We start from the raw sequence: 15,711 nt of genomic DNA, 5'->3' as shown, positions 1-15,711 counted from the left end.
TGGTTTAAATCAAGCACCCACCAATTTAGGGTTGTTATTTCTTCCAAAATATGTTGGATAGATTCTGGTGATAATAGTTAAAGTAGAATATTAAGATTCACGGTTAATCATTGAATATTATTACCTTATCTCTACGAATAGTTCAATTGACAGCTATAGTAGAGAATAACTGTATTTATGAGACGAAATAGTGCAACTTTCTGAAACAAATGTCAAGTGCTGAAAACGAGGAAATAGAAGCTTCGACTTCCAAGTCGCATAAAGGTCGAAATCCAACTAGGGACGTAGAACCTATTAGAGACAGGTCAAGCTCTAGAATACATCAGACTCGAAGTCAGACTCAATCGATAGAAATATTAGCGAAAGAAAATAAAGTAGAAGTTACAATGGCGTCAATAGAATTAAGGTATTCGGGCGCGTTAAAAAGACTAAAGGGAAAAATAGAAAGAACCTCCGAAATAAATGAAGGCCAGTATCAAACCATTAAAGAAGCATACGATTATGTCCGAAAACTCCATTATGAGTATTTAGATAACCTCACAGATATAGAGCAGGCGGATCAAATAGACGAAGAGTTCGACATGATTTCAATGACAATTCAAAATCTTAAAGCGACATTAGATAGACAATCCATTCAAAATAATCAACTAAAAGTAGAGCAAACAACAATTAAATTTGCTAGAGATAAGTTACCGACGTTGACTATTCCCACATTTCAGGGAGATCCATCTGAATGGCAATCATTTCAACAAACCTTCAAAAATATAATAGGAAATAAACCTGAATATTCTAATGTCACTAAATTACTATATTTGCATCAATCATTACTCGGTCCCGCTTTAGCAGCTGTCTCAGGGTTAGATATTAACTCAGACAATTACGAAACAACTTGGAGTATTTTAGACAAGCAATATAATTTACCAAGACTTAATCTCAAAACTAGGATCAACTCACTTTGTGACTTAAAATTAATCACAAAGGAATCACATATCGAATTGAGAGATCTATTAAATAAGGTAACGGTGTGTATTAAAAACATTGAATCATTGGGTTACGCGAGAGAAATTTTAGATCCATGGGTAACATGTTTAGTTCTAAGGAAATTACCATTTAGTTTATTAAAGGACTGGGAAACATCTCTGGTTGACAGAGAAATGCCACCGTACGAGAAGTTAGAAACGTTTCTGCAGAATAGATGTAATGTATTACAATCTACTGCATCTGTAACTACGGTGAAGGAATTCCCTCATAGTCGTCAAAGAATCATGAGAACTCATGTCGCGAACAAAAACCCATCAAGTAAGGTAAACGCATGCGCATTCTGTCGAAATAATCATTTCATAGGCAAATGTGATAAATTCAAAGCAAAATCCAGTATGGAAAGAAATGAATTCGTTAAATCTAATAACATGTGTTTTAAATGTTTAAATTCATCGCATAAGATAACAAATTGCAAGTCTAACTATAATTGCTTAAGGTGCAAACAAAACCATCATACTTTGTTGCATCAGGACGATACATTTAGTTCAAATAATACGGGAAGGAAGTCAATTAATGCTCATTCTACTCATTTCTCTCAAAGGGAGATAATTTTACCGACGGTACAAGTAGACATTATAACGTCCAATGGAACGGTCGTTAAGGGTCGCACATTATTAGATTCCGGCTCACAAGTCAACTATGTTACCACATCTTTCGCTAAGAAGAATAACTTCAAGTTAGAGAAAATCTCTCAAAAAATTGTAGGTATCGCTAATCAAGAAAGTAGCATTCGTCACATCACCAAGGTGACCATAAGGTCTTCAACCACTAATTACTCAACCAAAGTGTTGTGTTTGGTATTACCAGAAATTACTGGCGAAATTCCAACTGTGAAACTGGATCAACAGTTAATTTCAATACCAGCGGGAATCAAGTTATCAGATCCCCTTTGGAATAAACCGACGCCAATCGATTTATTGCTCGGCGCCGAGATTTGCGTTCATGCTATGAAAGCAGGAACCATCCAGTTAGGAAAAGGTATGCCTATCTTAAAGGATACCGAATTCGGATGGACAATAGTTGGTCCATATCCCGAAGTAAATAATGCTCCAGGGAAGAGCCACATAGGCTTAAGTCAATTAGACAGTCACATTCAAAACTTTTGGATGATAGACCAGGTTCCTATGGTAAAACATCAATCTCTTGAGGAGAAAAGATGTGAGGAACATTTCCAAGCACACACATCACGAGATAAAAACGGTAGATTTTGTGTAGCTTTACCATATAAAAATTCCCCGGTAGTATTAGGAAGTTCATTGCACATTGCGGAGAAAAGACACAAAACTTTGGAAAGACGTTTTTTAGCCAATAATAATTTAAAAATGGAATACAATAAAGTTTTAGAAGAGTATATAAATTCAGGACATATGTCAGAGTGTGAACCTCCGGAGGCACATGAGGTTCATTGTTATTCACCTCATCACGTCGTAGTTAAGGAGTCTAGCCTTACCACTAAATATCGTGTAGTTTTTGATGCGTCCGCAAAGACAACGTCCAATATCTCACTAAATAATATTTTGATGGTGGGACCTAGTGTCCAATCAGATTTGTTAAGTTTACTACTCAACTTTCGACTCCATAAATACGTGATTACTGCGGATATTAAGCAGATGTACCGACAGATTCAAATAGCAGAGAAAAATAAAAATGTACAATTAAATCATAATTCGTTATGGTGGGACGGCCCTAGTTGGTTGAAATTAGATGAATCACGATGGCCTCGAAGACCTCCTGAGATCACAATAGATCTTCCAGAGAGAAGGGTAGTCACTAACGCTACCCTTGTGAGGGAAAATAATTAGATAGATAAATATTCTCATCTTCCAAGACTCCTTCGAGTTTTATCATATGTTCGTCGGCCACTAAGGAATAAACAATTAAACGTTAAAGAAAATAACGAACCGTCCGCTTTCGAATTAAAAGATGCTTTAAATAATTTGATAAGGTTATCGCAAATGGAATCATTTCCATTGGAATATCGTTTGCTGAGCAAGGGACATCCAATTCCCAGTAGCAGTAAATTAGCTAAATTGTCCCCTCTATTCCATGAGAATTTAATTTGTGTTGGAAGTAGACTTCCTCTGGGAACAACTCTATCAACGTCACCCATTATCTTGTCAAATAAGCATAAACTTACACACATGATTGTCCGAGATGCGCACTTGAAATATATTCACTTGGGTACTCAAGCCTTACTGTCGTTATTGCGGCAGACCTATTGGCCATTGGCCGGACATAATACTGTCAAAGGAGTGGTGCGTTCATGTGTCATTTGTTTCAGAAATAAACCACTGTCACACAATAGATTAATGGGATTGCTCCCGCTTGAACGTACCACTGCGAATTTTCCTTTCAGTCATGTGGGGATAGACTTCGCAGGACCTTTTCCTGTGAAGAGTGGTTGCAATAAGAATTCTAAGATAATTGAGGGTTACGTTTGTGTCTTTGTGTGTTTTTCCAGTAAGGCAGTTCACTTGGAACTTGTCGGAGACTTAACGAGTTCAAATTTCTTAAATTGTTTAAGAAGATTCGTAGCCAGACGTGGCAGGCCCAATACGATATATTCCGACAATGCTACTAATTTTGTCGGTGCAAGTCGTGAACTCGTTAATTTAGTAAAATTAATTTACGAACGTCCTCATGAGGAGAAGCTACTACGGTATGTAGCCTCCGAAGGGATTCGTTGGAAGTTTAACCCGCCAAGGGCGCCTCACATGGGAGGGCTGTGGGAAGCAGCGGTTAAATCCATGAAGATTCATTTAAACAAGGTGTTAAAGGCCACCACCTTAAATTTCGAATCATTTTGTACGGTATTGACTCAAATAGAAGCTTGCATGAATTCCCGTCCTCTTAGTCCCTTGTCTTCGGATCCACTAGACCTTTTACCCCTCACACCTGGACATTTCTTAATTGGCAGATCCTTACTCGCTCTTCCAATGGAGGTTAAATATAACACTAATGTCCATGCCAATCTGCTTCAGATACAATTGACCACAGCAGCATTTTGGAAACGTTGGTCGGCGGAATATTTACATTCTTTGCAGTTACGACACAAATGGAAGAAGGACTCGAGCAACAATCTGAGTGTGGGTCAAATGGTCCTGTTAAAGGAGGAACACATGCTGCCAACCCGATGGGTCTTGGGTCGAGTCACTAAATTGTATCCCGGACCAGATGGCAGAGTTCGAGTCGTCGACGTCTTTACTGCCAGCGGAGAGTTTCGTCGGTCCAGTCATCTAGTGGCGCCATTGCCGATTCTACCACAAGGACCACTTGACAGGAAGGAAGATCAGCAAGAGGGAGGAGAAACAGCAGCTTCAATTCCGTCAACTTCGGTAGCTTAGTTTAACCCGAAGACACTACCCCCAACTCATATTACTTATTAGATGTAATCATGAGTTTAAATCATTCAATGTTAATAGTAGTACTCCGTAATTCACTTTAATTGTGTTGTGTGTATAATTTAAGCTATTTTCATTTTAACATTCGGCAGTATATATCTCCGAATTTAATCTAATCATTTTATCTTTATAATATAAGACTTGTCTCATGTCATCACTCGGAAGGATTATATCCGAGTTTAAAATAAACTGTTCAAATTTGACAGTTAAAATTAGATTCATGATTTGTTAATGTTAGTCTCCAAGCCACACTTAATGGAGCATCTTAAATTATTTCATGTCTACTTAATTATAACCTGCCGGGAGTCATCCGCAGGTCTTATGTTTCTTGTTATGAAACCATAAGTTAACTCTTACTGTTTATAGTATTTATGTGAATCATAGAATAAGTAAATATTATAATACTGAACATTTCGATGTTTAACGTAGAGACATCTATAATCATAGTTCGCCTTCATTTCCTGCTTGTAGGAATGAATGAATGACTTTCCAATTTACTTTTAATTTAGCAATGTTTGTGCTACTTGTTGATGAAATCAAGTTAACTTAGGAGCATTACACTCACTAATCAAGTTTAGTTGATCGGTAATAGCTGATCTGTCTTGACAACTGTAACAGTGTCAACATTGTATTGTCTAAGTTAACATCAAGATGAGGAATGCTTAAGTTTTAAACCATATACAGTCCACTCTCTCTTCTTTAAAGTAAACTTATCTTGTAATGCTTATTCACAGCTTCAAAGGAGATTTCAAAAATTTTAATGTAAATAGAAACAACATTCACCAGAGGTATACCTATAAGTTGAAATATTACTGAACCAATAAATTGATTTTATCCTCACACTGGATGAGGCAAAGGTTTCATTATTCACCCTCTATTTAATTATTTTAAGAGCTATGATTTATTGTAAACGACTCGTCAGTAATGCTGTAACTCTGTAGAATAACTGTATTGTTCAACAGTTTTCCTATGTGGGACTATGTTCCGACTTTTGTAATGACGTGTGGCAAACAGTCTTATTAACTGATTGTCGATTGGCATTATTGACGAGTTGGCATTAGTGTCGGCCCAAGCGGAAATACGCGACGGTCGACAGAGTCACCGAGTAGACGGCGTACGGACAGCTTGTGTTCCGTACGCTCCGCTGGCCCACCACGTGCAAATTTTACATTTCAATAAACTACATCAAACCATTATCGAAGTCTTTTCCAGTTAGTACTCAAAGGGTTAAATGCTAACCAACTGAAAATATCACAGCCATGTTATAAATAAGATTTTAAATTATATGAAATATTTCAGACTTTGCATGGTTTAAATATTCAAAATTCTTCCGATCCGATCATCATCAAAAGAGACGTGCATCTCCTAATATGTGTGAGTAATAAAAAAAAAAACAGTCCCCAAATATTAAAACGCCATGAATATATTATTTGATAGCGAATCAACATGGACATTTTCGAACAATGGATTGCCATCGATGACCGTGGATTGAATCCTGAGAGGCCTTCCTTTTTTTTCCCTCGTTGCTAAAATACTTGTATTGGTTGTTCACCGCTTGCATATATGTTTTTATCACAAAAGGCGTGATGACTCGATCTGTGACAAATTCCACCCACGTGTGCTCGTTGCGAATTACAGATATATTAGGTAGTATGTTAAAATATACATATTGACATTGTCGTGTGATGTCTATGTGAAAAATGATTAAACGAACGTCTAACCATGAGAATCTACTAAGGTAAACAATTTGATTACCAATGAAAATATTGAAGAAATTTTGTCTTTTTTTTTAATTAAATTGTTTTTTTTTTTAATTAAATACAAACCACTTTAATTAAATTTTAATTAAAGTGGTTTGTATTTTCGTCAATCTCGTTTAAGAAATACTGAAAGAAGATTTATAGTTAAAAAAGTATTATTGAATAAAAATTAAATTGTGAAAATATTCTATTTGGAATAATTTAGCGATATTGTACGAAAAACGAATATCGATAGATTGATTTCATAGTTTCTGTATTAGTATAATTTATTAATTATCAAACATTAATTAAATAAAAAAAGAATAAAAACCTAGTGTTCCGATATTTGAATTATAAAGAGATTTCTTTTGTTTAAAATCAAAACTTTTTTGTTAAATTCAAAATGTGTATATTTAAATATGTATAGATATATAAGTAATTATCAATTTAAACATTATTTTTTTGTTAGTTAGATGTCGCTTACTAATGCTATAAGTATTATTAAAATTATAATTTTAGAAAAGCATCAATCAGTTAATCTTACTTTTAGCATCTAAATCTAATGTTTGTATATTTTGCGATAAAAAAGTCATGCAAGTCTGTATGAAATGATAATTCACTGGGAAAAAAAAGTTTAATGCTTTATCTGATTATTATTAGTTTTATAACGTTTAGACAAAAAATTTGCTATTTTTGTGAAGCTTAGATAACGTGCATTCATAACTACGTTATCATCGCTATACATGACTATTTAATTTTGGAATATCGTTCGATTGTTATGTGTGAACGTCATATTTTTCAGTTAAACAAACTAAAAACAGTTGATGATTAATTCAATTTAGCAAGTTGCATAAAAATTCAACTCTGACAACAATTTTGCAGATCAGTTATAATAATACTTATGTACATATAATACATAGTAAGTATATATATAATACATATGTACATATAATATGCTTACCATATTTTTTATTAATATTACATTGTCCAACACAAAAAACACGTATAATTTCAAAATCAATAACTACACTGCATATTTAATGGAAAACTTTTTCATCATTTTTTCTCTTCAATATTCAACGTAATTCATTTATTTGAATATTTTTATTAAAATATATGTCGTTCATAAAAAAATGATCATTTCATTCAAACAAACAAAATATGTACATATAGATATGTATGTATAATAGAAATTAATTGAAATATCCAAATGGAATTGACAGTTTTTTAAAATTCGACACTTCAATTAATAGATTAATAATATTTTAGATGTAGAAACTACTGAGTAACTATTTTTCATATACTTTAATTTTCAATTCTACACTTCTAGAGAAATTTTAATTTTTTTGATTTTTTTTTTACCAAAAATCACAACATGGATTTGTGGTGCTGGTTTCATGAATAAACTTACATTTTTCGTGAACATACTTGTCTATTTCACGAATTCAGTATAACGTACATATGTATCTTGATATGTGCATACATTTGTAAGTTGGTGTTTTTCAACTTTATTTGAGCAATGATTAAAAAATCTCGATGATTTTATAATCACTAAAAATTATGGCTGTTTCAAGTAAAAAAATGCACACAGTCAAAACTATTTTAATTTGACTGTTGTAAATAAATATGCATGTTATGATTAATATTATCTATAGGTCTGTTGCTGAGAGTTGGCGCGTTCTCTTACTCGCACAGAAGCGCGCGAAAGAGACAGAGGGTATTTTTATGTACTATGGAATATAGTGTGACAGCATACTATACACCTATTCACTGACACTACACAAGCGCATTTGTTCGCGTCAACTCTCGGTATGTATAATAATATGTTTAAGCAAAAAAAAAATGGGAGAGATGTGCCCCACGTTAAGAAAAACTGATGGCAGGTAATAAGTAAAGGCCGGATAGCCAAGGTGCCGTCTTGAAAAAAACGGACCCAGAGGGTGCTGTGTATTGTTCATTGCATTGTTAAAGGTTCGCCGAACGTTTTTTTTTTGGACTATAGCTTTGTAAATAGAGCTAAACCGCCCCGATTCCTGGAAAAAGCACTGTGTCTAGTAATAAGATATCATCATAGAATGGTCATTGTTAAAAAAAATTATCGTCTAAAAGCGAGCCATCGAACAGAGAGACGGAAAATCAGAAGAGAGACGAAGTTTAGCAAACAATGATCAAACTCCGCCGCGCAGAGTTTTTGTAGCAACATTTTTGGAGGCTGAGAGCGATTCTATGCATTCTACTTCTATGGATATCATACATCAAAACTTTTTTCGAATGGTAAAGTAATTTGCAAAAACAATTATTGCGTTGGTAACATTGCACAGTGGCGTGATGCAGAACGATATATAGTGCGCAAACTCGAACGCCCGCCTCATTTTCAAACAACACTCCATTCCCACCACTCTTCGCACTTAACCCTCTGACGTCACGTTGCAAAACGCGAGAATGGATCGTTCACCTTTGTTGAAGGTGTCAAATTCGAATTTGAAATATGAAAACGGTTACATGCAGGCCAGTTACACCTATTGCAACACCAGAGTTACCAAACATGATGACCATTGTCGGGTGAGTCGATTTATGTAAACAACCCTTTGGGCCACTTGCGAACATTTTCTAATGATATTATTATAATATAGAATTCGCGATATATTCACTTAACGAATGGTGCTGTCATAGTTTGCAACCCGGTTTATCGATTGTGACATTGGCCTTGACAGTCAAACAGCTTTCAATCAATACTCGCCCGGCTGAAAAGAGAAGTTTCTCGAACGCGTCCTCGACTTCTGGAATATTGCTTACCCCAACTTATTTTCCAATTTCATTCCTTCGTTATATAAACTATACACTGTTTTCTTGTTTTGTCTTATGTGGATACGTAGGTACTATTTTTTCTATTAGTCGTCGAAGGTATATCTAGGTCTTCAGTAGTGTACCGATAATTTAATCTGGGGGAAAGAAAATCCTCTGGCCCCCTCCTGGTTGCGCCAATATAGGTTTTTGTTACTTTTCATTTGCTATTATATTTAAAAATAGATAGCATAATGTAATAGTATATCGAACCAAACGGAATACGGAGATGTGTACTTCCGATTTTTTATTTGCATCAAATGGATTAAGACAATACAGAAAAGTACTTATGTTACGTAATAATGCTAAAACGATTTTTTTTTTAAATTTTAGGCTTCCTCTTTTTAATTGGTATGTATTGAGCTGAAACTTTGGGAAAACGTTAAAAAAACGTGACTCCAACTCCAATTTACAAAAATTTTAATTGTTTATTCCCCAAGTTTGTTCCTCTATGGGCGACCATTTTCAGGTGCACAAATAGTCGTAATTTCACCAACTAATTCCACGAATTAGCTAATTTTCGAATACTCTGACGTACTAATAGAGAGTGTCACATACATACATACATATATACATATCAACACGGCTTTTTTCCCATGTAACGCGGTGGAACGGCATTCCGGCACCTTTTTTCTCAGCAATTTTTACGTTTCAAACGAATATTCTATATTAGTGTTGTACCCGATGACATATCATCGCATGGGTGTTGGCATATTAAGTTATCAAATACAAAAAACTAAAAGACATGTGTCGTCGGTCATGTGCTCGATCCCCACGCGGTTAATTTTTTTTTCAAATACCTTTTACATAAATATACTTAATTTAATATTTATATTTAATTGTTTAATATGAAAAAAATGGTAAAACTACCTACCTACCTACATATAAACAATATAAAACACCACAATAGAAAAATTAATTAATAAAATAAATTTTCACTAGATGGCGGTAAATTATTTATCTGCCCTTGTATTCGTACATACGTTTTGGTAGAGGTATAGCTGTGACGTACATACATATGTATGTCGAATCCAAACATTATAGTACGGCGAGCGTTATCTCAGACAGACAGAATAGCGATATTATATATATGATTCTATATAATTTAATTTGAATGTTATCTTTTCTAATAAAAAAACCTGACAAGAAGTGAGTTCCGGTACCTTTTTTTTACAAAAAAGCCCGGCATATCAATATATCAGTGGCGTGCGGTGAAAATTTATCTGTTTCTATTGCACAGCTTTATTTTTATTTATCTGTTTCTATCGAGTAGGATACAAGAGCATACTGTGACGTCATAGCGCATCCTTTTGTACCCTACTCGCGCACACCTAAGTAAAGCTGTGCGATAGAAACATATAAATTTCCACTGCATGCCATTGCTATATACAGTGAGCTCGTGTAAATCATTAACTTTTAACTACACTTTTTTCTTTTAATATTTACGAATAGTTGAATTATTTAATACATTGATGTGATCTTTTTACATTGATTGTTAAAATGTTCATAAATTAAAATGTTCATATTGTCCATAAATTACCGCCATTTTCAACTTCAACGTGACAGGCTCATTCGAACGCATTTTCCATCATTTTTATTAGGGTTTCGGGTATTAACACTCTAATGTCAGTAATTAGAAAAATACAAAGATAGAAACACTGCGTCTCAGATCTGTATATGTATGTGCATTGGATATTGGTGGATCACTCTAGTTCCAAACATAAGTCTTACGTTCGTCAATAATTCAATATTCACATACTATTTAAAAGTGAAAATATTGAAAATAAATAAATGCGAAATTAAAGTTTGGGTCGCTCGATTTTTTAACGACTCTTGAGTCCACCCAAAAAGCTACGACATAAAGATATTGACAGTACTGACAATAAGGATAGAAAGATTCAGAAAACAAAATTTCTAATATACTTAAGAACTCAACTGGAAGTAATACTTAAGTAACTCGAGTTCTGTGGCTTTTCATGTTTTTTTTTTTTCCGAAACAATTCAATGTATTGAACTGAAATTTAATATTTAAAAATTTCTTGCTTCACACGTTCAACCCGGCGTGTACCACCGGTGGCCACGCGGATAGTGCTATAGCAGACTATAATTTTACGGTTCCACTTCATTGAGCACCCCAACACTACAATTCTTATAAAATTTTAAAGATTTAGGGACAACTCATTATATAAAGTGATTTAATGCCGTCACGCGTAATTGGGTGCCGATACGCGTGACAGTGCCGCCACATGGGCAAATGTATGAAATCATGCGCCAGGCTGAATGTGTTAAAAGGTTAAAAACGTAATAAATTTTGTAAATACAGCTGATTTTTTGAAAGTTTTGGTTAGAAGTTGTGAACTAAAAGTGATTAGTAAAATTTTTAATTCTGTATCTTTTTTCCTTACATTATATAGAACTAGAAACTTGAAAGTTACCAAATTAACAAATGTCGATTACAAAATTTGAAATCTTTAAATTATTAGCAGACTACTTTCATTTAATTTCCATTGAAAAATAATGAGATCTCTTGTACTATAATAATAATGAAACAATCTTAATATTACAGGTAGAAGAACATAAAACTAATTTAGAGATCCGCACTAAATTGACACCGGCCAAACTGGGAGTGATGCTCATCGGATGGGGCGGCAACAACGGTTCTACCCTCACAGCAGCAATCCTGGCTAACAAGCATCAAGTACAATGGAACGATAAAACTGGCGTTCAAAAATGCAATTGGTATTATTTCAATTTCTAAACACTTAAAAGTTTAAACGTTTCAATTTGTATCAAACTAAACTTCACTTCTTGTTCAGGTACGGATCCTTAACCCAAGCGAGCACAGTTCGTCTGGGTATGGACGAACGCGGCAAAGATGTATATATACCTATGTGTGATGTCCTGCCTATGGTCAATCCTGACGATTTGGGTATTGTATTTAACTATGTGTAGATGTTATTGGAGTTAAAATTTGACACACTATGCAATTATGAAATTTTCATTTCAGTCATCGACGGGTGGGATATCAGCTCGTTGAATTTGGTCGAATCCATGACACGTGCCCAAGTGCTCGATTACAATTTGCAGCAACAGCTCAAGGAGGAAATGTCACAGATGAAGCCGAGACCGGGTATCTATGACCCTGATTTCATAGCTGCCAATCAGGTATATTACATTTTTATGTACATATATAGCAGGAAAAATAATAACAACTTGATTCTTATTTAAAAGATTGAATTGTTATTACTCGTCGTTAGTATTTTGTTAATAGGATGTGTCATTAAAATATTTTCTACCAAACATAAGGTTAATGCAATGACATAACAGTTGCATAATATTTATCACACTTTGGTGCATATCTCACATTCTTTTGTAATTCACCACGCAATTTTGTCTAAGGCCGACCGTGCGACGAATATTCTAGAAGGTACCAGATATGAACAGTACTTACAAATACGATCGGATATAAAAGATTTCAAAACAAAAAACAATCTAAACGATGTCATCGTTTTATGGACTGCTAATACTGAAAGGTATGAAAATTTCATACTTTTTAATATGAACATATGTATAGTATATAGCATATTAAAAGGTAATAATTAATATATTATACAGGTTTAGTGATGTGATTCATGGTGTTCATGACACGTCGAAAAATGTGCTAAATGCATTAAAGAAAAATCATTCTGAAATATCTCCATCGACGATTTATGCTGCAGCTGCAGTTGAAGAAAGAGTAAGTTTTATAATTTGTCTGTGTGTTATATATGTACTTATGTACAGTGCATAAAGCAGCTCTTATAATACTTGACTAAATAGCTGATATAAAAATACTGATCAAGTAAAATAAATATGCACATTTTAGTATTATTACAGATAAATTCTAAACAAAAAAATATCTATATATCTAATACATAATTTCGAAAAAGATTTTGTATGTATGTATGTTTGTTTGTTTGGTTCGTAGACTCCGTGACGTTCAATTTAATAAAAAACAAATGAATATTGAAATAAATTTAAATACAATAAAACTATTCAAATAAATTTAATCAAATGTTTACTACTAGATTATCCATGTTTAAGCGGTTTATATTACAAATAACGAGCGAAGCCGGGTAAAACCACTAGTCTAATATATAATTTCGAAAGAGACATTGTATGTATGTATGTTTGTTTAGTTCGTAGACTCCGTGATATTCAATTTAATAAAAAACAAATGAATATTGAAATAAATTTAAATACAATAAAACTATTCAAATAAATTTAATCAAATGTTTACTACTAGATTATCCATGTTTAAGCGGTTTATATTACAAATACCGAGCGAAGCCGGGTAAAAACACTAGTCTAATATATAATTTCGAAAGAGACATTGTATGTATGTATGTTTGTTTGGTTCGTAAAATCCGTGACGTTCAATTTAATAAAAAGCAAATGAATATTCAAATAAATTTAAATACAATAAAACTATTCAAATAAATTTAATAAAATGCTTACTATTAAATTGGCCATGTTTAAGCGGTTTACATTACAAATACCGAGCGAAGCCGAGTAAAAACACTAGTATTATATAATATTTGATTATTTTAGTGTTCCTTTATCAATGGATCTCCTCAAAATACAATCGTGCCTGGAATAATGGAAATGGCCGAAATCAACGGAGTGTTTGTCGGTGGAGATGACTTCAAATCCGGCCAAACAAAACTGAAATCTGTTCTGGTAGATTTCCTCATCAGTGCTGGTATACATTATATTTACTTATCAATTTTCATTTACTCAAATATATTTTGAGTTAGTAAAATAATATTGACCAAAATATTATTTTACTAACTCTATCGAATCACTACAGTGAATATTGATCGAAAATTTAATTACAAGCCATTTATAAAGTATATGATTTAAAACTTTACTAAACAATGCAGGTATAAAACCAGTATCGATCGCAAGTTACAATCACCTCGGAAACAACGATGGAAAAAATCTACAAGCACCCAAACAGTTCAGATCTAAAGAGGTAGACAAAAATTTAGCTTATGCATACATTTAAAATATAGTTATTGAAAGATTTCATAATGATAATGTTTTAGATTACCAAAAGCAATGTCGTCGACGATATGGTCGAATCAAATTCGTGTCTATACTCCAAAGGAGAAACTCCTGATCATTGTGTGGTCATTAAATATGTACCATACGTTGGTAAGTATCTAAACATAATAAATTCAACAAATTGTAAATAAAATGACACACCAGTAAACGTCGATGCAATTTTAGGTGATTCTAAACGAGCTATGGATGAGTACACATCTGAAATTCTCCTTGGCGGACATAATACGATAGTCGTTCACAATACATGCGAAGATTCACTCCTCGCAACGCCAATAATCCTCGATTTGGTTCTACTAACAGAATTATTTTCTAGAATAGAATTCAAGGAAGCCAATTCTAATAGAGATTTTTCCAAGTTTCATTCAATACTTTCACCACTGTCATATCTTCTCAAGGCGCCGCTTGTTCCTGAAGGTACTCCAGTCATAAATGCACTGTTTAAACAGCGCGCTTGCATCGAGAATATTCTCAGAGCTTGCATCGGTCTTGCTCCGGATAACCACATGTATTTAGAGCATAAGATACCATTCATGATGGAGTCTAGACAAAAGACAAAAAATGGGGATATTCATATGAATGGGGCTAATGATAACGTAGCCCATAAGAAGATAAAATATTAAGAAATAATTGATTTATATTTATAGCATGATATTTCTTAGATAGTTATCCTGTCAAATTTTATCATATGATTTTGTAAAATAATACTTATTTAAGATTTTATGGAATCAATTTTTTTCCAATAATTTCTAAATCGAAATTAATTACTGTTCGATATTAAGTGGATATTTCTTATGCCAGAAAAATAAATGACCATTCTTATGTACATTTGTGCAAAATATATTTGTACTGTGGACAAAATATATTTTTAGACAGATTCTGGAGGACAAGTAAGACTCTAATAAATATTTTATTTTCCAGTCTGATCTGTACTTGTTGAAATTTTATGATAGATTTTAATGATCTGAATTTTAAAGAACGATCATACCTAATTAAAGTATTGTGATGTACGAACTAAAATAGGGATAGATTTTAAAAATATTGTCGAACAGCGTTTGAAAATAAATATATTTTTATACTGTTTGTAATGAAAAAATTATTGACGATACACTTATTTTTTGCGAAAAATACTTGAATATTAAGTGTAACTGTGCCAACTGTTCAATCCAAGAAGCTTTAATTTCAATTAATAATGTTAACATTTGTGTAAAAATCACTTGTTTCCTACATTATCTGTATGTTATAACAAAATGAGTCTATATTAAATGATATTCAGTAGATACATGTGTATGTCTACTGCAATCAATGATAATCCGAAGAAACTGGCGTAGTTGTAGAATTATTAAACATTATTTAAAAACAATTACCATAATTTCTTTTAAAATTACATCATAATATAATAAGCATTCCAGACAAATATGTACTAAGTAGCATTAGGTCTGAATAAATTTGTTTAAATTGTGTTTTCAAATAAATTATATTTAAAACAAATCAAATATTGTGTAATTTTTTATTTTCCTGCATTATAAAAAATATATAAAGAGATACAACAGATCAGCTGTATGGATGTATATTTCTCAAGC

General features: G+C 33.1%; 1 protein-coding gene across 3 annotated transcripts; it reads left to right on the top strand.

Annotated features, from left to right (window-relative positions):
* The first annotated feature begins 5,501 nt into the window (after nucleotides 1-5,501).
* On the top strand, nucleotides 5,502-15,621 carry Inos (Inositol-3-phosphate synthase). Of its 3 annotated transcripts, XM_077443933.1 has the most exons (11): nucleotides 5,502-5,653; nucleotides 5,742-5,816; nucleotides 11,592-11,764; nucleotides 11,842-11,954; nucleotides 12,033-12,190; nucleotides 12,425-12,558; nucleotides 12,641-12,761; nucleotides 13,616-13,766; nucleotides 13,948-14,039; nucleotides 14,113-14,221; nucleotides 14,297-15,621. In XM_077443933.1, exons 3-11 carry the CDS (start codon nucleotides 11,655-11,657, stop codon nucleotides 14,749-14,751), a joined length of 1,443 nt encoding a protein of 480 aa, XP_077300059.1. In that variant the 5' UTR covers nucleotides 5,502-5,653; nucleotides 5,742-5,816; nucleotides 11,592-11,654; the 3' UTR covers nucleotides 14,752-15,621. The 3 variants fall into 3 exon arrangements, with proteins under 3 accessions (XP_077300059.1, XP_077300057.1, XP_077300058.1); XM_077443931.1 differs by lacking the exons at nucleotides 5,502-5,653; nucleotides 5,742-5,816 and adding an exon at nucleotides 8,552-8,743 and having other exon boundaries at nucleotides 14,297-15,611; XM_077443932.1 differs by lacking the exons at nucleotides 5,502-5,653; nucleotides 5,742-5,816 and adding an exon at nucleotides 8,584-8,747 and having other exon boundaries at nucleotides 11,596-11,764; nucleotides 14,297-15,611.
* The last annotated feature ends 90 nt before the right edge of the window (nucleotides 15,622-15,711 follow it).

This window comes from Arctopsyche grandis, chromosome 13 (genome assembly GCF_051622035.1).
Source record: "Arctopsyche grandis isolate Sample6627 chromosome 13, ASM5162203v2, whole genome shotgun sequence".
Lineage (NCBI taxonomy): Eukaryota > Metazoa > Arthropoda > Insecta > Trichoptera > Hydropsychidae > Arctopsyche > Arctopsyche grandis.
Note: the sequence above shows the minus strand (reverse complement) of the source record. Positions and strands in the feature narration are given on the sequence as shown.

Bases quoted from the DNA above. Each gene is read 5' to 3' on its own strand.
- Inos (XM_077443931.1), top strand. From the start codon at position 8,624: ATGGATCGTTCACCTTTGTTGAAGGTGTCAAATTCGAATTTGAAATAT. The intron at 11,955-12,032 runs GTATTGTATTTA...TTTTCATTTCAG, and splicing joins GGTCAATCCTGACGATTTGG to TCATCGACGGGTGGGATATC. The intron at 14,040-14,112 runs GTAGACAAAAAT...ATAATGTTTTAG, and splicing joins AACAGTTCAGATCTAAAGAG to ATTACCAAAAGCAATGTCGT.